Here is a 22,250-nt window from a genome sequence, read left to right as displayed (position 1 = left end):
TGTAAATAGCATACCAGCTAGAAACGATATTGCTCAAAAAAAGGCCACATGTTGCAATTATTGGTCAAGAGATGCCTAAGTATTGGCTTCAAAAACAATAGATAAGAGAGCAAATGATTGGGGATCCATCATTAGTAAGGAATATGAACACCTACCATGTGGGTAGCAGAGAAATCTTTTAAAGTACAAAGAAAGTTTACTTTTGTTCTTTCCTTGCTTACATAAACAGCAATATATATTCCATAACCTTGCACAAAGATCTCCTTCACACAAGTCCTTGTCCCTAATTGGGAGCACAAATTAATTTCTCAGACATACACACACTAGGCCCACACTCGGTTAGAGAGAGAGACACATGTGGGGTTGGCCTACTAAGCATTGCTCCCACCTAGCCAGAATCCTACTCCACACTGATGAGGGGCAACACCCCGAACAGCTGTCAGTGGATGGATACCTGGCCTTGGTATTTCCCTTGTCTTATCTGTAAACTCGTAAAGGGCTGGATATTGACTTAAAGGGCCTCTTAATATGGTGGTAATGGTGGTTTCCGAAAGGAGCCACCCCTTGGCTGGATCCTTCCCTGGAGGAAGATCTGGCTAGTCCCGTTTTTGAGACTCTTAAATGAGGCTCCAAGGACTTTATTTGCATATTCGTATTTCCCAGGGAGCAATGCACCTATGATTTCACTGATTTAGCGCCTTTGTCGGCTGCCGCAGTGTTTTCTTTGACTGGTCTCCCTGAGGTCAGTGATTGTTTTGTGTGTCTAACCCTATCCTGTGTGATACTGACTGCTGAGCTGTGTACCTAATCCTATCATGTGTGTTACTGACTGCTCAGCAGTGTATCTAATCCTATCCTGTGTGATACTGTCTGCTGAGCCGTGTATCTAATACTATTCCGTGTGATACTGTCTGCTGAGCAGTGTATCTAATCCTATCCTGTGTGATACTGTCTGCTGAGCAGTGTATCTATTCCTATCCTGTGTGATACTGACTGCTGAGCTGTGTATCTAATCCTCTCCTGTGTGATACTGACTGCTGAGCCGTGTATCTAATCCTATCCTGTGTGATACTGGACTCCCCCTGCAGTCTGTGTCAGAGGGTGGTCTGTGTTGGCACGGTAATAAATTGTGTTATTTCCAGCTTTACAGAAGGACGATAACACCATAGAAATGATAAGAATAATAGGCAAAATTATTTGGTAAATTGGAACGCACGGGGTTAAAATTTCGCCTCACAACATAGCCTATGACGCTCTTGGGGTCCAGACGTGTGACTATGCAAAATTTTTGTGGCTGTAGCTGCGAAGGTGCACATGCCAATCCCGGACATCCACACAAACATACATACATACACTTTTTCCCCATTATGTACCTAGGGGCAAAATTGGTAAATTGGAACGCACGGGGTTAAAATTTCGCCTCAACATAGCCTATGACGCTCTCAGGGTCCAGACGTGTGACTGTGCAAAATTTTGTGGCTGTAGCTGCAACGGTGCAGATGCCAATCCAGGACATACAAACATACACACACACGTTGAGCTTTATATATTAGACTAGCTGAGGAGCTCGGCGCTGCCTGGGCCTAGTAACCAACTGTGGTTAGTTATAACAAATTATAATGATTATATTGCACATAAAAACATTTCACATCATATATTCAGCACACAGTATCACACAGAATAATATTAGATACACGGCTCAGCAGACAGTATCAAACAGGATAGGATTAGATACACGGCTGAGCAGTCAGTAACACACATGATAGGATTAGGTACACGGCTCAGCAGTCAGTATCACACAGGATAGGATTAAATACACGGCTCAGCAGACGGTATCACACAGGATAGGATTAGATACACTGCACAGCAGTCAGTATCACACAGGATAGGATTAGATACACGGCTGAGCAGTCAGTAACACGATAGGATTAGATAGACAGCTCAGCATAAAGTATCACACAGGAGAGGATTAGATACACAGCTCAGCAGACATTATCACACAGAATAGGAATAGAAACACAGATACACGTTTATCAAAAGGCTCTTGAATGAGTTGAAAATAAAATACTATCAATACTTGGGTAATCGTTTAGTTAATTTGTGTTGCAAATCTGTAGTGTTGAATATATGATGTGAAATGTTTTTATGTGCAATATAATCATTATAATTTGTTATAACTAACCACAGTTGGTTACTATGCCCAGGCAACGCCGGGCTCTTCAGCTAGTGTATATATATATATATATATATATATATATATATATATATATAAAGCTCAATGTTTGTGTGTGTATGTTTATATGTATGTATGTGTGTATGTCCGGGATTGGCATCTGCACTGTTGCAGCTACAGCCACAAAATTTTGCACAGTCACATGTCTGTACCCCGAGAGCGTCATAGGCTATGTTGTGAGATGAAATTTTAACCCCGAGCGTTCCAAGTCACCAATTATGCCCCTATCTACATAATGGGGAAAAAGTGAAAGGAAAAGTGTTGGAGGCACATTGACAGCTGCCAGATGTGAACAAGGGGGACTTAAAGAATGAGAGCGATGGCGCCAAAGAGTATATACTGTACAGTTGCTAAGGTTCATATCCGTGTATCCTGACATGGGATACTCACAACACACAGGGATATGAACACACACACAAAATGCGCCACACATTACCACGTGCTTAAACACATATACCACCCTCAGCACACATTTCACCACACATACACCAACCTCGCCACATAAAAGTTGAAACAAAAGTCGCCACTCAAAACTCGCCACGCTGTCCCAGAGCTGTTTAAAAGATGAAAAATGAGCTGTGATTGGTTGCTATCAGCAACAGTTTTCTTTGTAGACAGTTGTGGTAACTGAGGCCTATTATTCTTATCATTTCTATGGTGTTATCGTCCTTCTGTAAAGCTGTAAATAACACAATTTATCACCGTGTCAACACAGACAACCCTCTGACACAGACTGCAGGGGGAGCCCAGTATCACACAGGATAGGATTAGATACACGGCTCAGCAGTCAGTATCACACAGGATAGGATTAGATACACAGCTCAGCAGACAGGCGGGGGAAACCAAGTCACGGGACACACAGCAGCGCAGCTGCGCTTGTAAGGCCTCTATAGCAGTCACTGACTGTAATCAGCTCTAACAAACCTGCATATTAAGATTACCCCTCTATTGCCACAATATATGTGATATTTTCACATGAACATTTACATTTGTCCTAGTACACGGAGACCGAAACGTTTGTAACTAGTGACTACTGTATGTATTAAATATAATTTTTCGCATCACAACCCCATGAGTGTGCTCAGTACTTGATATATACTCTAAAGGTTTGGGAACCTAATGACTGGCACCTCCACCACGGCTGTGCTAACATTTCTCTACATATGCCTTCTGTAAGAGCTGACACGGAGAAACCAATTACAAGCAGAAGGCAGAAGAAACCGGTTGAAGTACTTCATATGGAAAACATTAACTCTGTATTGTGAGTTTGGATTTGCAGAAGGGATTGAGTCTTGACACATAGCATTTGCTCTATTTAGAGTCCTGTTTTGTTCTCAAAAACTGTATTAGGAGAACCAGATTAAAGAGGAAGAAGGAACAAAGAAGCCTGTCATCTCATACATGGCACAATGTCTAAAACAGGTTTGCTCAAAGAATACACAACAGCCTCCTCATTATTTATAATTTACCAGTCTGCTGTGTCATATATAAGGAAACATTTGCTAGAGATTTGCTTTAAGTTTCTCAAAGTCATCACATATCCAAAAAATAAATACCGTATTTTTCGGACTATAAGAGCCATAAGACGCACCCCAATTTTCAGTAGGAAAATAGGGAAAAAAATAATGTGTCAAATGTGGGTCCGTCTTACAGTCCGAATTCAGCTTACCTGGGAAGGGATCCGGCACAGGTGGAGGAGTGGTCACAGGGGTCATTCAGTGGTCCAGGCTGGTGCGGTGGCTCTGTGTTGGGGCAGCTGGGCTGTGCTGGGGCAGGTGGGCTCTGTGGGGTGAGGGTGGCGGCGGGCTGTGCTCTGGGTGCAGGGGCGGCGGCTCCGCCGGCATTTCCTCGAAGCCCGGAGGCCCCCGCACATCCGTTGCTGGCTGCTGCCATGTTGCGGTGGCCTCTGGGAACATGGCCGCCGGGAAGATGGCCGCCGGCCCGGGGATGGCGCATGCGCAGTTTCAAATCGCATCCCGAGATCTCGGGAGACGAGATTCAAATTTCGGCAATGAGATCTCGTCCCCCGAGATCTGAACCTGTGCATGCGCCGTCCCCGGACCGGCGGCCATCCTCCCGGAGGCCACCACAACATGGCAGCAGCCAGCAACGGATGTGCGGGGGCCTCCGGGCTTCGAGGAAATGCCGGCGGAGCCCCCCACGGAGCACAGAGAGCCGCTACCCCTGCACCGGAGCACAGCCCGCTGCCACCACCGCATCACAGAGCCCCGCGGCACCAGCATCAGCCATGGACGGATGTAAGTATATTGCGACCATAAGACGTACCCCCCACTTTCCCCCAAAATTTTTTGGGAAAAAAGCGCGTCTTATAGTCCGAAAAATACGGTACTTATTCTTCTTCTTTATCGATTCACATTTTACTAGATTATTGTGGAGAAATTCTTAATATACTTTTCCCAGTACTCACCTCACTGGCCACAAAGAACAGTAGTGGTGCTTCCTCATCTTTGGCTTTATATTGAGCTATAATTTTCTCTGCTATGGGTTGAACAAGCTGTTTTGCTGCTTCTGACTCACCTTCATCCTCAGAATCTAAAAAATATAATATTTAAATAATAATTTGACAAGCACATCAACCTGCAGACAAACAAGTTTTGGAATCATGATTTGCTACTCATGGTAAGAATGAGTTTTATTAACTAGGAGAATACATATAATATTCTGTCTTTGTCAGAATATTGTATGTAATGATCACCACATACATTAACAGCATGGTAACTAGAGTCCTAAATTCAACAGCACTGTTAAAATGTTAGTATAGTCTACATATCCTATTAACTCTGAAAATGTAATTTCTATGGAAGGTGCCAGATACTGAATGGATAAATTCAGTATCTGGCATCTTCCATAGAAATTACATTTTCAGAGTTAATAGGATATGTAGACTATACTAACATTTTAACAGTGCTGTTGAATTTAGAAAAATGAAAAGGTTTATTTTTATTATTTTAGGAACCAACTAAGGAAATTTTGCCAGAGTGGTCGCACAGCTGAAAAACTTACTGCCAGATTTTCTTTACACAACAGCTGACCACTGGGGGTGGGCAACAGGAGGGACACATGGAGTTCAGTCACATTGTCAAGAGATCCTCCTTAAAAGTGATTTTACACTACAGGATTATCATGAACGAGCGTTCACGTTAATTGTGCAGTCTAAACAGGCTGCTCGCTCATTTGTTAGAAGATCAATCCTATCAAAGTTTGTATCCTCTTAATATATTTCAGTCATCATATTATATCACACTGTGTACTTACAATTCCTCATTTTGCCCTTCTACTCAACTATTCTCTTTCCTCTGCTCTTTGTAGAAAAAGGAAGTCTCTTTTCCCTGCATGAGTCATCCCCCTCCAACTCCTGACCCAGCTGTTCAGCTCCTCCCTCTGCCAGAGACTTTTACAGTGATGACTCATGCAGGGAAACAATATTTTTGTTTCTACATAGAACTTAAGGCCCCGTCACACATAGCGATCTCGCTTGCGAGATCGCTGCTGAGTCACAAGTTTTGTGACACAACAGCGATCTCACCAGCAAGATCGCTGTGTGTGACAGCGATCAGCGATCGGCCCCCCTGCCGGTATCGCTGATCGCTTTTGGAAACCTCTGGACATTTCTTCCATTGCTGGTCTCCCGCTGGCCAGGACGCATCGCTGCGTGTGACAGGCGGGAGACCAGCGATCAGCTGGTAACTAACGTACACATCGGGTATCTAAGGGACGCACGTCCCTTGGATACCCGATGTGTATGTTAGTTACCAGCTCCCTGCATCAGCGCGCTGGTAACTAACGTACACAGCAACGCTGCGCATTCGGCGTCGCTGTGCTGATCGCTGGTGAAGCTGTCTGTTTGACAGCTCACCAGCGATCATGCAGCGACTCACCAGCGATCCTGACACGTTGATATCGTTGTCGGAATCGCTGGTGAGTCGCTATGTGTGACTCCAGATTTAGAAGGAGTCAGCTATTCTGCTTTTAATCACATTAAGCCACAGACCTAATGGAAAAGACAATAATTAACTGGTTAGAAAGGCAAAATAAGGCACGAACATTGTATGATGTCTTGTTATTCTATTTAATTGATTAGCTGTGTATTTGTAAGGTATTTTAAAATGGACTTGAGTGCTCTAATTTTTATTCCCTTCTTTTTCCCTTCCCATCCCTTTCCCTTAGTGTTAATTCCCTTCCTCTCCCCTCCCTTTTAACCCTATATTATTACTAAAATTCAATAAAAATGTTTGAAAAGAAAGGCAAAATAAGCAATTGTAAGCACATAGTGCCATAAAATATGATAATTGACAAATATTAAGATGATAAACATTTTGACAGGAGTGCTTCTTTAAGTAAAATGATCTTATGGCTTGCCCAAAAGATCATTGTTTTCAAAAGCGCATTGTCCTGTATAAATAGCACCTGCATTGCTGAGAACAACAGCAACCTATGCACACTTAAATGGAATCTGAGACTGTTTTTGCCACCTAATCTGTGACCAACATAATGTAGAGACAGAGACCGGATTCCATTGATGTGTCACTTACTGGGATACTTACTGTAGTATTAATAGTCTCCTGCTGACAAGAATAAACCTGCTGCCAAGTAGTCCTACATACCTACATATTCATGAGCACTGTGTAGCCATGCCCCCGCCACTGATTGGCAGCTTTTAGTCTATGCACAGTGTACACAGTAAGCTGCCAATCAGTGATGTGGGCGGGGTTATACAGAGCTCAGCATTCAGAGAACCAATAAATCTGAAGCAGATAAAACCGTGATTTCATCAACTCTGCAGCAAGCATAATGCTGCTTTCAGATGGGGTAGTGAAAACCTGGTGACAGATTCCCTTTAACAATCTTTTCTAGATTGTTCAGTGTGCATAGGAAGTGGGGTCAGCCTGTGTAGACTATTATACAACGGCCGATCAGCAAACAAGTAGCAGATCGGCAGTCATTTAGTGCTGCAGGTAAACTAGTATAAACAGACCTATGGTAAGTATTGTGGTGTAATGACCACTGTGTCCACTAGGGGGCGCTGTGTGGATGTCCCAAGAGAGGTGGAGTGGTAGAATACGGAGTGGCCGTGGTGTGTCTCAAAGTGGGTGGCTTTGAGATGAAGGCTTGGTTATGTGCTGATCAGCAGAGCTGATCTTTCGTGCCTATGTGTTAGGGAGAAGCCTTCAGGCAGCTGGAGAGATGGGCGGGTTCTAGCTGCCCACAAACCCACCCAGGGGTGTGTCTGATAACACCTATAGTAAAAGGCTATGTGAGTAGGTGAAGGACCTGTGATGAGGTCATAGCCATGTGACCCAGTGGGCGTGGCTACGGACCATATAACGTAGCCAGGATAGGTCACAAGAGTGAATGCTGGGACCAGGTTGGTCCAGTTTGGAAGGTCCCGTGAGGAGAAGGATCTCCTCACTAACAGCCTGTGGAGCGGCTGGGCGTGTGCCAGGGCGATGTGTGCCTGAGAGCTCCCTGGAGGGAACTAACATAAAACGTCCTGATAAGCCGCATAAGGAACCCTGACGGGTGAGATAACACTGGGGCTGAATAGCCTGTTTAATGGACGCTATGCTGGTGATATGAAGCTGTTGTACATTGCTGCTGTGGTTTATGAGGGTGAATAAACCGCATGGACTGCTATGTTTTTATGGAAAACCTGGTGCCAGATGTGATTTGTTCGCTGCCAAGCGAGTGATCCCCTACTAGATGACAGCGCTACCTCACAGTATAGATTGAGACAAACCCCTTTATAGGAGTGATGCAAATGGGTCCTACGCAAAGCAATGAAAATGGTACAAGCACAAATAGAGGAATCTAATGTCACATGGCCACGTGGTTCGGTGTTGCTCAATAGGTTAAAGGGAACCGGTCACCTGAAAAAATGCTATTAACCTGCCTGGTGCCCGCACTCAGTGCCACGTACAGGGAAGAAATTAACTTTATTCCTGTCGGTAGTGATCGGGTTTCAGTCACGGGGGCAACAAAGGCACAACTTCTGGTGGCTGTAACTGCGCACCGACTGACAGCCGGCTCAGCCCTTTAAAGGACTCTAATGACATATTCAAAGATCAAAATACAAATTTGATTACAAATACTAAGTAACGTTAGCATGAACTATGAGCAGCTAGCTTTTTAATCCTGCATGACTACACATAAAAATGTTATTTTATATTGCTCTCCTGTTCATGCTGTGAATCTAATGAGATTATCTAAAAAAACATGCGTTTTCTTACAGGAAAGGTTGCTTCATTTCAAGCGCATATTTAAGAAAAAGAAAATATATCTAAATGTATAATGAAGCTCATTTCTAAACATTTTCATGGAATAACAACCACGTCTGATAGACGTTATACATAAACAATACTTTTAGTATCAGACCTTGCACTCAGTAGGGAAACAGGAAACAAGGGAATCGCTTCCCTTCCCAGGCAAAACACCCAGCGCCTTCCATGAATTAATAACGGACCATACAAAGGAAAGAAAATGTGACGCCCTCTTGCCCTATTTAGTATGAAAAACACTTTGTAACGATGTAAACCAGCACCATTCCAATAGGAAAAAAGGAAACTGTCTGGACAAAGTACTTTGCCACGGTCTCTGCTATTGCAGGAGCTTTACAGGTTTAATTCTATGTGACCATTTCCACAACCAGATTAGTGTCACACGGGACTTTGTCTGTGAGAAGTGCTCAGAGAGGTGCAGAGTTTTGTGGAACGTCAAAAGAGCTTTAGCGATACAGTTGTCAACTAGTCCTTCTATCCCCCTCCATGTAAAGTCTTTGTGTTCCAGTTCACACAAGTTCATCATGAGGGAACTATTCCCATGTCTGCTGCATCAGAGTTCACAGAAGAAGTTCAAGCAGCTGAAAAGCTCCATGTCAGCAATTTCTAGGACCAGACTACTTATTATGAAGCGCTGCTGCAATAGCATCTGTATATTAATAATATTACCACAATCAGTTAAAGGGATTTTAATATTAAAGTAAATTTATTGAGAGAAACACCCACATACAAAGAAGAAGCTGTCTATCCTTAAACGGAACCGGTCATCAGGTTTTCCCAATTCAAAGTACACCCACCAAATTTAAGGCCTCTTTTACAGCTTTCTAGTAGGCAGTAGTTATATCCCCCAATACCCTCTGCATAGCTAGCACAAGAGAGACCTTTCATTATATCCACAGACGGAGGTTTCCATCGGACTCGTCGTACATCTTGCACACTGTGTCCCCCAACTGCTCTACTGCACAGGCGCATTTCTCTCTGCCCTGCCAGGGCAACGCAAGTACTGTAGTATGCACGCGCTGGCTTCACGTCCGGGTCATCGGTGACAGACGATAAATAATCAGAAAAATATTTTGTAGCCACTTAAAGGACACAAGGATTAGTATAAGGATATATTCACAGAACCTTTTATGCTACAAAATCTGCTTCTGAACCAGTTTTTCTTGCTTTTCTACAGTGCTTTTTTGGGTATGGGGACATTCTTTTAAATTATTAAGAGGGTACACATCAAACTGTTTTTTTTCAAGCAGTAATGCCTCAAGAACTTGCATTTTTTTTACATACTGAAAGATAAAAAAAAAATGTAGAAAATAGAACCATGCGCACAAACTACAAGGGTATGTGCACAAGACATCTTCTTCAGGCATATTCTGCTCGGGAAACTGCCTCAGAAAGCACTGCTTAAAAGCTGAAATGTATGAACATATAGCTTTTTAACCATATTTTAACCTCTTCAGGTTTCCAAAGAATCCAAGAGAGCTGACCATTTTCCTTTTTTCATTCTGAAGGTGCGCAATACTTTAAAATAGAAGTTAATGGGAAGGCTCAAAAGTCTTCCTAAAGATGCCATGCATCTTTTTGGTACTTTGCAGCAGTGTTTTTTGCTTGAAAACCACTAGTAGTTTATTCATTATTAAATGGAGTTTAAAAAAAATTAAACACCCAGAAATCACAAGAAAAAAAAAAAGAATGCCCTAAAAACCACTGGAAAAATGCTAAAAGAAAAACCCCCAAAAGGAACAAAAAATGACAAAAAAGTGCTACGGAAAAGACCAAAAAAAACCATGCTGGTGTTTCCTGAAGAGTTTTTCTCTTGAAAAACTCACTGGGTTCACTTACCTAAAAAAGACTTTGGCCTTGATTTATCAAGAGCAAATATTTTGCAATTTTTAAAAGCTTTTTCCACCAGTTATCTCCTTTGATGAGTTGGAGTCTTTTTGTGCCCATATCCTTCAGAGCAGTTTCCGACTTAAATCAATATGAAGCTTGTTAAAAAAATATTTTAAGTTTTTATTCAATTTGACTTTTGGGGTAGAATTTGAAAAAAGTCATCACATGTATTCATGGCTTATGCCCAGTATTGTAGATTGACACAAAGCACTGTAGGGTGCACCAGAAACCAGATATTAGTCAATGCGGGTGCAAAAACCATGCATGGAAATATGAACCAGGAATTTGAAAAAGAGAAAAGACAAAGCAATAAATGGTTTGCACATCTGAATGAATATCAAATATATAGATCACAATTTATTAGGGAAACACCACACACACAATAAATCTTAAAACCATTTAAAAACACTTCCCGAATGGCTCACACGTCACTCAACCACAGCACTTCCTTCTCCTGATCACCGTCCACCACCTGAAGCTGCCTATACGCCCGTGCTAATCCTAACTGGTATGTTACTCATGGCGCTCATGAGCCCATAAGAGCCCCTTAACCAAAAGAGGCTAAGGACCAAAATAAAAAGCCAAAGCTCTGATGATATTTACCAAGCCAGTTTGAATAAAGGCAAGGAGCAAGTAGAAATGGGCTGAGGGTCCACAAAACAATAGGGAACAGGGGTGTGGGGCAGCTTCGTTAAGGGGCTCTTATATACAGTTAGGTCCATATATATTTGAACAGACACATTTTTTCTAATTTTGGTTCTAGACATTACCACAATGAATTTTAAACAAAACAATTCAGATGCAGTTGAAGTCCAGACTTTCAGCTTTTATTTGAGGGTATCCACATTAAAATTGGATGAAGGGTTTAGGAGTTTCAGCTCCTTAACACGTGCCACCCTGTTTTTAAAGGGACCAAAAGTAATTGGACAATTGACTCCAAGGCTGTTTCATGGACAGGTGTGGGCAATCCCTTCGTTATGTCATTCTCAATTAAGCAGATAAAAGGCCTGGAGTTGATTTGAGGTGTGGTGCTTGCATTTGGAAGGTTTTGCTGTGAAGGAAACATGAGGTCAAAGGAGCTCTCCATGCAGGTGAAACAAGCCATCCTTAAGCTGCAAAAACAGAAAAAACCCATCCGAGAAATTGCTACAACATTAGGAGTGGTAAAATCTACAGTTTGGTACATCCTGAGAAAGAAAGCAAGCACTGGTGAACTCATCAATGCAAAAAGACCTGGGCGCCCACGGAAGACAACAGGGGTGGATGTTCGCAGAATAATCTCCATGGTAAAGAGAAACCCCTTCACAACAGCCAACCAAGTGAACAACACTCTCCAGGAGGTAGGCGTATCAATATCCAAATCTACCATAAAGAGAAGACTGCATGAAAGTAAATACAGAGGGTTCACTGCATGGTGCAAGCCACTCATAAGCATCAAGAATAAAAAGGCTAGACTGGACTTTGCTAAAAAAAAACCTAAAAAAGACAGCACAGTTCTGGAAGAACATTCTTTGGACAGATGAAACCAAGATCAACCTCTACCAGAATGATGGAAAGAGAAAAGTATGGCGAAGGCGTGGTACAGCTCATGATCAATAGCATACCATATCATCTGTAAAACACGGCGGAAGCAATGTGATGGCTTGGGCATGCATGGCTGCCAGTGGCACTGGGTCACTAGTGTTTATTGATGATGTGACACAAAACAGAAGCAGCCTAATGAATTCTGAGGTATTCGAAGCCATACTGTGTGCTCATATCCAGCCAAATGCAGCCAAACTGATTGGTCGTCGTTTCATACTACAGATGGACAATGACCCAAAACATAAAGCCAAAGCAACCCAGGAGTTTATTAAAGCAAAGAAGTGGAATATTCTTGAATGGCCAAGTCAGTCACCTGATCTCAACCCAATTGAGCATGCATTTCATTTGTTAAAGACTAAGCTTCAGACTTAAAGGCCCACAAACAAACAGCAACTGAAAACCACCACAGTGAAGGCCTGGCAGAGCATCAAAAAGGAGGAAACACAGCGTCTGGTGATGTCCATGAGTTCAAGACTTCAGGCAGTCATTGCCAACAAAGGGTTTTCAACCAAGTACTAGAAATGAACATTTTATTTACAATTATTTAATCTGTCCAATTACTTTTGGTCCCTTTAAAAACAGGGTGGCACATGTTAAGGAGCTGAAACTCCTAAACCCTTCATCCAATTTTAATGTGGATACCCTCAAATGAAAGCTGAAAGTCTGAACTTCAACTGCATCTGAATTGTTTTGTTTAAAATTCATTGTGGTAATGTTTAAAATTAGAAAAATGTTGTGTCTGTCCAAATATATATGGACCTAACTGTAGCAATCTCGTTTTTTGCTATAGGTATGGGTTATTCATCCCGGGTTTGGGCATTTATGGCTTTCTAATATATAGGGGTTCACTGTTTTCTATTGAGCTATATTTGGACATTGGTATACTTGTGTATACTTCATGTTTTTATTCTATCATAATTATTGCCTTTTTATCAAACGTGATCTATACACATGGTCTCATACACCAGTGTTATAGTGCAATAGGAGGTTGTATTATCATTACACATGTATATTGGGCTAGGGGTGTCGTGATTTGATTTTGTGTGTGTTTTTAAATGGTTTTAAGATTTATTAATAGTGTGTGTTCTTTCCCTAATAAATTGTGATCTATATATTTGATATTCTTTCAGGTGTGCAAACCATTTATTGCTTGGTCTTTTCTCTTTTTTAAATTCAGTATTGTAGATTATCACAAATCAACTAAATGGGGCAGAGCTGCAAAACCAGACACCATCTATGGCAAATGTGCTATTCCTAGCTGCAGGAAAGCAAATTCAATAATATAATGGGCCCCTTCTTTGTACGTGTAAGGGAATGATTCAGGCTCAGGTACAATTGCAAGTGAGAGAGACAGCTGACAAACTGGTAATTATGTGAAAAATATTTAGCAAATGTTAAAATATTTCATACACTGTCATGATTATTATTATTGTAACTTTTAAGTTCTACATTTGTCTGGGAAAGCTCCTGGTGTATTTGTCAAAGGCCAAAAAAGTCTCTTTTGAACCTCTGTCAGGATTAAGAACACTGTAGCGTGTGAAACGCGCTGGTTTTTATTGAAGATATTCAATTCAACTTTTTACAAAGTATACTTTTTAAATGTTTTCACCCCTTAGTGACCGAGCCCATTTTTTACAATTCTGGCCACTGTCACTTTATGAGGTTGTAACTCTGGAACGCTTCAACGGATCCCACCGATTCTGAGATTGATTTTTTCATGACATATTGTACTTTGTGTTAGTGGTAACATTTGTTCGATATGACTTGCATTTATGAAAAAAATGGAAATTTGGAAAATTTTACAACTTTGCAATTTTCAAACTTTTCATTTTTGTTGCCGTTAAATCAGAGCGTCATATTGCACAAAATAGTTAATAAATAACATTCTAAAGGAGGTTTTTGCCACCTACTCTGAGAGCAGCATAGTGTAGAGACAGAGACCCTTATTCCAGCGATGTGTAATTTTCTAGGCTACTTAGTATAATCACTTTTGTCCACCTACGTAACTGTAAAAGATATATTGAAAATGCTAACACTTGCCTACCATTAGTTATAACTTTTTTTTGTTACAAAACACAATCACAGTTTAGCCTCTTTTCCATAACTGGAAATGTATTCTTTGTCTTGCTCATCACCAATACTGTAGTTTATACGGCATGCTTTACATTGCAGTCACAGCTGCTGATCCTCATGCTTCCATAGCTGCACTCGGCAGGGTGTAGTCATTGCTCTCACACAAATGAAATTCAGTTGCTTCCAAATCAGACATTTTTCGTGGACTCAACATATTTCTTCCTGTACTGTTTATTACGTACTGCAATTTAATCCTGTGATATGCCCTCAATTTGATTTCCATACCTACAAAAAGAACAAGGCAGGGACCCTCGTTCAGCTGAACTGCATTTAATTCTGTCAGTTCCACCACAGGTTTAGGGTGCCATGGGAACTCTTTGCAGTCAATATCATGAAGAACTTCCACTCGCCCTTGTCGTGTAATGACCTCTCCTTTCGGATCCAATATTATAAGATTTGGAATGCCTGCAAAAATAATCACATTTTGTTTATTAAAACGCCCACAAAAAGGAGAATAATGTCACAAATTATGCTCTATATTAGTTAGTGTAACAGGTATAACAACACTTCATATGTTTGCAGTGGCTCAGTCGGTAGTACTGTTGCTTTGCAGTGCTGGGGTCCTGGGTTCAAATCCCACCAAGGACAACATCTGCAAGGAGTTTGTGTGTTCTCCCTGTGTTTGCGTGGGTTTCCTTGGAGTATCCCGGTTTCTCCCACTCTCAAAAGACATACTGACAGGGAATGTATATTGTGAGCCCCAGTGGGGACAATGATGTCTGTAAAGTTCTGTGGCAATTAATGACGCTATAGAACAGTGAGTAAAATAAACAGATTTGGAATGGACTGGTCAAAAAGTCATTTTTAACTTTATTATTATTACTACAATAAAGCTGCTTCCATCCTCGCACATGAAGACATTGATTAGATACTAAATATGGTTCATAGAGAAAAAATTAATAATGAAGGGCCAGTGTGTGGTAATAGCAGTCAAACTGCACTGAATTCACAAAGTACAGTGGGTGCGCAAAGTATTCAGACCCCTTTACATTTTTCACTGTTTTATTGCAGCCATTTGGTAAATTCAAAAAAGTTCATTTTTTTTCTCATTAATGTTCACTCTGCACCCCTTTTTGACTGAAAAAAAAAAAACTAATGTAGAAATTTTTGCAAATTTATTAAAAAGAAAAACTGAAATATCACATGGTCATAAGTATTCAGACCCTTTGCTCAGACACTCATATGTAAGTCACCTGCTGTCCATTTCCTTGTGATTCTCCTTGAGATGGTTCTACCCCTTCATTGGAGTCCAGCTGTGTTGAATTAAACTGATAGGACTTGATTTGTAAAGACACACACCTGTCTATATAAGACCTCACAGCTCACAGTGCATGTCAGACCAAATGAGAATCATGAAGCCAAAGGAACTGGCCAAGGAGAAAATAAAATGAACATTTTTGAATTTACCAAATGGCTGCAATGAAACAAAGAGTGAAAAATTTAAAGGGATCTGAAGACTTTCCGTACCCACTGTATATAAACTGCATGTACAAGATGCTTGTTCTGGATTAACAATAAATGACTGTAGATATCTGGATGCAGTGTTTAGTTACAACTATGCAAAGAAAAAGGTTTACATAGTGTGTTGGAATGCCTCAAAAGCTAGGTCTGAATATAAACACATGGGAAATCCACATATACAAATGAAAATTTCTTAACACGGCTTTGATTCAGAGCAGACGGGTCTGTGTGCAAGCATGTAAAGCCCAGTGCTAACAGCAGATCTCGGAGACTTCTTTTATGCCGGTGTGTGACCTCATGTAAAGCTACATCATCTAATCTGTGATTTTAGGAACAGTCTCTAATCCCTGTAAAATAAATCTTACAAACAGAAAACATTGTACTTGACCACATTGCAAACAAAGCATACAGCCAGCTGAGAGCACAGAACATTCCAGTGAGCAGGTCTGCAAGATATGCTGTTCAAGAAGAACCCACTACAAGACTTCCCTCCAAGGAAAGGCATCATACTTAAAAATCCCACCTTCCCATGTATCTACATAAATCGTATACTTCATTCTGGGGATGTGGTTTTTTACGATGTATTGAAATCAGACTATATACAGATTACATGCAGGAGAATACTGGCTCTCTGCCTCTCGGTTTGACAGTTCACACCAGGAAAATGGTCATGTTAACCCGTTTACCTCGGGACATTTTACATTTTTTTTCGTTTTTGTCTTTTGCCTCCCCTTCTTCCAAGAGCCAAAATGTTATTTTTATGTCAATTTAGCTGTATGAGCATTTGTTTTTTGTGGAACGAGTTGCACTTTTCATATAGTGTACTGGAAAAGGGGAAAAAAAAATCTAAATTGGGTGAAATTGCAAAAAAAAAGTGCAATTATTTATTTACCATGTTCACTATATGGCAAAACGGACCTAGCAATATGATTCTCCAGGTAAACTATCTTCACACATCTGAGGTTTTGGTATGTGTGGCATCTATTTGCACACATACCGGAAACACGTGTGACCCTTACATAGACATGTCCGTTTTTTTTCTAGCAGCATGGATGACAAAATAATAAATATATAGATATCCATGAGATATACAACTAGTGACTTGTGTGTAGGTTATTTTACATATATTAACCTAATAAACAAATGAAAAAAATGTTGTGGCGTCCCACCCATTTTGGTAACCAGCAACAGTAAAGCAGATAGCTGTGAGCAGATATCATGCCGGGAAGGTCCATGGTTATTGCTGGGTCTCGCACAGCGTGACAGAGCTACTTTGATTAGATATGACATCAGTAACGTTACTGCTATTCAGTGACGCCGGGTCTCGCAGAGGGCAGTGTGAGCTGGATTCGTGGAACGTCGTGGGAAGTGCTTTACTATGTCAGACCTGCATGGGAACTTTTTTTTTTTAATTATACTAGTAAACGAGGGACAGTGTCTTGCTTATGGACTACATCAGACCACTGAATGTTGTTTCTTAATCAAAATTTATACTACCGTATATACTCGAGTATAGGCACATAATTTTGCCACGGAAAACTGGGTAAGCTTATTGACTCGAGTATAAGCCGGGTATGCATTGTCTCCTCATCCCTGTCCTGCTATGTGTGGCTCCCCCCATCCTGTCATGGTGTGTGGCTCCTCCCGTCCTGTCCTGCTATGTGTGGCACCCCCTGTCCAGATATGTGGGTCCCCCGTCCTGTCCTGGTATGTGTGACTCCCCTGATTCGTTCTGGTATGTGTGACTCCCCCCTTCTTGTCCTATGGCTCCCCCGTTTTGTCTTGGTATGTGTGGCTTCTCGGTCCTGTCCTGCTGTGTGTAGTTCCCCACGTCCTGTCCTATGTGTGGCTCCCCATGTTGTATGCATGGCTCTCCGGTCCCGCATGGCTCCCCCGATCCCATTGTTCTATGCATGGCTCACACCCCACCGTCCTACGCACCCTCCTCGCGCCATCGCTGCATCTCTGTTGTCCCGACAGCTCTTCCTGTGCGCACCTAAATATCTGTAATTTCTATTACGGTATGTGTCACACGGATGGTACACACGGATGACACACACGGACGGCCAAACGAAACCACAAGGCTACTAAAAACAAACTGTCTCACGTGAACTTTTCTTAAGTGGATGTGTGAAGGGGGCCTAAGTCCGACTACACAGATACGAAATATATACAGTATTTTGTTTTTAGTTAAGTGGTGAAAAAAAAAATCTGAAATTTGCATGGAAAAAAATAAAAAATTGTTTTGCTTTTGCTGCCATTTTCCCAGACCCATAGCATTTTACTTTTTTTGGGATATGGGAGTGTGGAAGGGCTAAATGAGGTTTTTACCATTACCATTTTGGGGTAGATATGATGTCTTGATCGCCTCTTATTGTAATGTTGCAAAAGCAAAAAAAAAACCCCACGTTTCAATTTTTCTCGTTACACTGTTTACCATTCGGATTAATTTATTTTATATTTATGAACGCATTGCTACAAAAAGTGTTATTTTTAATTGTTTTATTTTCAATAGGGAAAAAGGGGAGTGATTTGAACTTGTACTTTTTAAAAAATGTTTCATGTTTTTAAAAACTTTCCTTTTTTTACTGTATTTAATATTCCCCTTAGGAGACTTGAAGCTGTCATCGTCCGACCTCCTTTGCTATACATAGCATAGCAAAAAACCACGATCTATGAACGCCTGCCACGAGCAGGCGTTCACAGGAAGATCGTAATGACAGGCATGACAACCCATCAGTATCTCATGATCACAACAGAGGCACTGATAGGCAAGATGAATGACGCGCTTCCGGACGATAAGTGTTAAATCCCACTGTCAGCGGGATTTAACTAGTTAACAATCAAGGGTAGAACACTGCGCAGGTGATAAAGGCACGTCGACTGATTAAATCAATCATCATGTATGGGGAAAGATGTGAGCTCTGCTTTCGAGTCCTCAGCAAAGTCAGGGACATGACATGACGCAAATATACAGCTCTGGCAAAAATTAAGAGACCACTGCAAAATTTCCAGTTTGTCTGATATTTCTCTTTATAGGCATAGTTTTGAGTACAATGTAAATTGTTCTTTTAATCTATAAACTACTGACAACATGTCTTTGAACTTCCAAGCACTAAATTTTGAATCTATTTTCAGAAAATGAGAAATGGTCAAAATAACAAAAAATGCAGTGCTTGCAGACCTCAAATATTGCTAAGAAAACAATTTCATAATCACTTAAAAACAACAATACTAACGTTTTAACTCCAGAAGAGTTCAGAAATCAGTATTTTGTGAAATAACTATGATTTTTAATCACAGCTATCACGCATCTTGGCATGCTTTCCACTAGTCTCATACTGCTTTTGGGTGACCTTTTGCCACTCCTGGTACAAAAATTTAAGCAGTGCTTCTTTGTTTGATGGCTTGTGACTATCCATCTTCTTCTTGATTACTTGCCAGAGGTGTCATGATCCAGGTTGGATCTGACAGATAAATGCACAGAGTAACCTTTTTTTTTCCTTTGGCTGTGTCAAGGTTTGTTTTTTGCCCCCGGTGGCCATTAGGATTATTGCACTGTGGTGTCTTTTGTTCTAAATTTGCCCCCCGATGGTGGTGAGGGTCATTGCACTTGGTTACTTGAGTTTGTGCACGCAATTATGTAACAGGTGTGATTGCTCTATAAGAGAGTGTCAGGTGTGTCAATTACTGTTGGTGAATAGTCCTCAGTTACAAGCAAGCCTGGGTGAAGGATGGAGCTGAAGGAGAGTCCCGGGCAGCTCAGTGAGAGTCCTGGAGTGTCAGCTATGATGTCTGCAAGGAGGGCTGGCATGGCTTGGTGGAGTTGCAGCTATGGTGTCAGCAAGGAGTTCTTGCATGGCTTGGTGGAGTGGCAGCTATGGTGTAGAGCTGCACTCATGATGCTGGATTCGGTTGCTGGAAAGCTGGACTCTCTTGCGGAAAAGCTGGACTCATATGCTGGACTCTATTTCTGGACAGCTGCACGCAGGTGGTGGACTCTGTTTGCTCCAAGGCTGCACTATGGTGTTGGACCCGGTTGGAGGAAAAGATGCACGCAGGTGGTGGGCTCTGTTGCTGGGAGCGTAAGCAACAGAGTAAAGCTAAGTGGTGTTGCCCTGTTTTGTCTCTTTTCCTTATGTGTGATTAGTGCAGTGGTGGGATTAGTTTCCGCACCGTCCACTTCACTAGTGAGGGTTTAGGTGGAGGGCGAGCTAGGGTTTAAAGGTATCCTGAGTGGCGCCCGGTGAGGAACCGGCCTAGGGAACGCTAGGAGTGTAGAGACACTGACTCAGGGGAGTGCAGGAGGTTTCCACTTCCCCATTCCCTATCGCAGGGCCACCATTGTTGTTGTTACCCAGGTTTTCCCTTTTATTGTTTAAATTCGCCTTACTGGAGAGGCAGGGTTTCCAGACTTACGTGTATTTCCGAAATTCGCCTGTTGGAGGCGGCGTATCCAGCTGCACGTGTTATAATTTAAATTCGCCCAACTGGAGGCAGTGTATCCAGGGTCATGCGTGTCATCTAAATCCGCCCTGCTGGAGGCGCTGTGTCCAGTCGCGCGTGACTGTGACAAGAGGTTTTCAATGGTGCTCAGGTCTGGAGATTGGGCTGGCCATGACAGGGATTTGATGTGGTGGTCCTTCATCCACACATTGAATGACCTAGCTGTGTGGCATGGCGCCTTGTCCTGCTGGAAAAAACAGTCCTCAGAGTTGGGAAACATTGCCTGAGCAGAAGGAATCAACTGTTTTTCCAGGATAACCTTGTATGCGGTTTGATTCATACATCTTTCGCAAATATTAACCTGCCCAATTCCAGCCTTACTGAAGCATCCCCAGATCATCAACGATCCCCTACCAAATTTCACAGTGGGTGCAAGACACTGGCTTGTACGCCTATCCAGGTCTCCATCTAACCATTAGACAACAAGGTGTTGGGTAAAGCTGGAAATTAGACTCATCAGAGAAGATTACCTTACTCCAGTCCTCTATGAATCGCCTACTCAAATGTTCACATTAAAATTTTTACATCACATTTTGCTTATGCGAAAGTCCCACGAGCCAAGATTAAGAATTTGTCAAGAGATTATTAAATAATGATCTATGAACTCAATCCTTTTACATGTCATACATAATAGTTAATGGCTCTCCTTTGCTTCTCATTGTTGAAAGGCTTTTTATCTATCTTTACATGACTTGAGCCCTGCCTCTAGGAGCCTGGTACGAACTGTTCTTGCCGTGCACTTCACCCCAGCTGCCATTTGCCATTCCTTTTGTAGGTCACTTGATGTCATCCTGCGGTTTCTGAGTGACATTCGAATAAGATGACAGTCATCCCGGTCAGTAGAGAGTCGTTTTCGCCCTTTGCCGGTCTGTAGCTTCGTTGTCCCCAATGTCTGCTGCTTGACCTTGTTGTAATGGACTGCTGTCTTAGAAATTTTAAGGATGGAGGAAACATGATGCTCACTGTATCCCCTCTGCTAGTAAAGCCAGAACTGAGCCCTTCTTTTCCTCACTTTTCTTTTCAACTCCTTTGGCATGGTTAAAAGTTATTTTTTCATTCCTATTACTTTTGGGATATTACTAGCACTTGTTTTGACATCCAACTTGTCCTATTGCAAGGGGATTGTGAACATCAAGCAGGGTTTTTTTTTTTTTATTCTTTCATTCATTAAATAAGATTTGGTTCAGGTGATCACCTAATCAGAAGCACATTAAGTAGAATGAGGTGTCCTCTGGTTGGAATTCAACTGACACTGGAATGGAATGGCTGTCAGACATGCAGAGAAGCTGATTTTTATAAAACTGTGCAGTGGTCTCTTAATTTTTGCCAGAGCTGTACATCATATTTTGTGAATGGGTTAATGGTCTAAATCTGGGCTCTAGCAGGGTGCAAACAGAGGCAGCTTTGTCTTTGTAACATAGGAGCACTGGGGCTGGCCAGTAGTCTGCTAACCCTTGTGCACTTTCTTTGTCTAATAGTGGTGGCCAGTCTGATAGGAAAATAACAGTATACTATTCTCCCTGCTCCATGGCTGATATAACAGAACGGAGAGATTCCATCCTGAAATGTTTGACTCTGATGAACCTGTTTAGGAGCTTCAGGTCCAAAACCGGTCTGACTGTCCCGTCCTTTTTGGGAACTGCGAACAAATTGGAATAAAAACCCTGAGCTTTTTCGTGCTGTGGCACGGGAACAATGACTCCGTTGTTTTGGAGTGAATTGATGGCCCCTAGCAGCGCCTTTGCCCGGGACTTCACCTTGGGAAGTCGGGAGAGAAAAAACCATGTTGGAGGGTATCTGATAAACTCTATTTTGTACCCTGAAGTCACCTGTTCCACCACCCATAAGTCGTGTGCTACTTCGGCCCAGATATGGCGAAAAAAGAGCAGGCGGCCGCCCACCCTGCTAATGTCGCCTACCAAGGGCTCCGAGTCATTTGGCTGAGGGTCTCTGGGCCTTGGCTCCTCTCGTCCTGGGCTGGCGAGCGTGCATCCTTCCCACCGCAATAGGTCTATATGAGACCTGTCGCTCCCTATCCTGGTTGGAGCGAGGTGGGCCAGCCAAACTGGCTGCTGCCATCCATCCGGTGTTGCAAAAGGCTCGGAAACGTGTCGCGACCTGGCGAAAAGGCTGTTTCGCCTTTTGCT

General features: G+C 42.1%; 1 protein-coding gene across 1 annotated transcript in view; it reads right to left on the bottom strand.

Moving 5' to 3' along the window:
- NXN (nucleoredoxin) overlaps window positions 1–22,250 on the bottom strand; it is a 248,824-nt gene that overhangs the window by 41,594 nt on the left and 184,980 nt on the right. Inside the window, exons 6-7 of the mRNA XM_073590592.1 lie at window positions 14,362–14,541; window positions 4,662–4,786 (exon numbers count right to left, since the gene is read on the bottom strand). Coding sequence (XP_073446693.1) covers window positions 4,662–4,786; window positions 14,362–14,541 — 305 coding nt within the window. The remainder of the gene's footprint in view (window positions 1–4,661; window positions 4,787–14,361; window positions 14,542–22,250) is intronic.

The sequence above is a fragment of the Dendrobates tinctorius genome, unplaced genomic scaffold, assembly GCF_039654945.1.
Source record: "Dendrobates tinctorius isolate UK_male_01 unplaced genomic scaffold, ASM3965494v1 ptg000117l, whole genome shotgun sequence".
In the NCBI taxonomy this organism is placed as follows: domain Eukaryota; kingdom Metazoa; phylum Chordata; class Amphibia; order Anura; family Dendrobatidae; genus Dendrobates; species Dendrobates tinctorius.
This window is presented reverse-complemented; position numbering and strand designations above follow the sequence as displayed.